This window comes from Helianthus annuus, chromosome 17 (genome assembly GCF_002127325.2).
Source record: "Helianthus annuus cultivar XRQ/B chromosome 17, HanXRQr2.0-SUNRISE, whole genome shotgun sequence".
In the NCBI taxonomy this organism is placed as follows: Eukaryota; Viridiplantae; Streptophyta; class Magnoliopsida; order Asterales; family Asteraceae; genus Helianthus; species Helianthus annuus.
The window spans coordinates 94,273,500-94,274,868 of NC_035449.2; the positions used below are offsets into that span (position 1 = coordinate 94,273,500).

A 1,369-nucleotide genomic window follows, 5' to 3' on the forward strand; every position below is an offset into this window, starting at 1 on the left:
ATTGAAGCCGTCTGGACCCGGGCTTTATCACTACCACATTTGAAAACCGCCTCCTTAATCTCCTTCTCCATGAAGGGTCTAATCAGCTCGTCGGCTTGATCAATTGTTAGTGTCTTCAATCCATAGCATGAAAGGGACGGTCTAGTTGGACATTGTTCTACAAACTTGTTTTGAAAAACCTCAAAACCTCTTTCTTTATCTCTTTAGGTCTATTTACCCACTCTCCATTAACCTTTAGACCCAAAATAGAATTAGAAACCCTCCTACAATTGATCGCCCCATGGAAAAATTTGGAATTCTCGTCTCCGTCTTTTGCCCATCTAACTCGCGACTTCTGTTTTAAATCCTTATTTTTATAGAATTCCAATTGTCTAATTCTCTTCCTCGCCTCTTCTAACACCCAAGTCTCTTCTTCCGTCAAGTCCCTATCCTCCATAACAATCTCTAGGTCGACAATTTCTTTGTTAAGACATACCGACTCCTCAAACTCATCTTCCACCAATTTCTGTTTCCAAACGCTAATCTTGCCACGCAATAACTTGAACTTTTGCATAAGTTTTAAATCTGGATCGCCCTGAACATTTATGTCAGCCAACGCATGTTTTACCAATTCATCAAACCCCTCACGATGCAGCCAAGAATTAAAGAATTTGAAAGGCTTCGGACCAAAGTTTTTGGAACCAATTTTCAACATAATTGGACAATGATCAGAGCCATCCCTTTCAAGCACCCGGTAATCCGCATTCGGCCACTCGTTGAAGAATAACCAATCTACAAAAATTCTGTCGATACGGCTCAATTTATTCCCAGCTAAAAACGTGAACTTCCGACCTTTTAACGAAAATTACACCAACCCGGCATCTTCAATAAATTCATTAAAAGCCTCCGAATCCAGCCTGTTAAAATTGGAATTTCTTCGTTCAACTGAATCTCTAACACTATTAAAATCACCACCCACAATCCAAAACCCACCATCCTCCGTAATAATCGACTTTAATTGTTCCCACACAACACACTTATCATTCAGCCTTTGTGGGCAATAAACATTGATGAGTGTAATCCTTCTACCATCTTCCTTTAGATACCCAGAGACAACCAAAAAGTTCCGATCTTTGACTACCGACTCCTTAACAAACAATCTAGGATTCCACATAGATATCAAACCACCCGACCTACCTGAAGCATCAACATGCTCAAACTCCATATCACCCCTGCCCCAAAACCTATTAACATTAACCCTCTCCAAAGATTCAAATTGAGTCTCTTGAATAAGAATAAAACCGATCTCATTTTCCGCTTTTAATTTCCTACACCACGAGCTCTTAGATTCCGATCCCAGTCCTCTTATATTCCATGACAACACACTCAT

General features: G+C 40.1%; 1 protein-coding gene across 1 annotated transcript; it reads right to left on the minus strand.

The window, feature by feature from the left end:
* Positions 1-844: 844 nt before the first annotated feature.
* Positions 845-1,369, minus strand: LOC110924504. Its single transcript, XM_022168507.1, has one exon. The coding sequence runs from the start codon at positions 1,367-1,369 to the stop codon at positions 845-847; it is 525 nt and encodes a 174-aa protein (XP_022024199.1).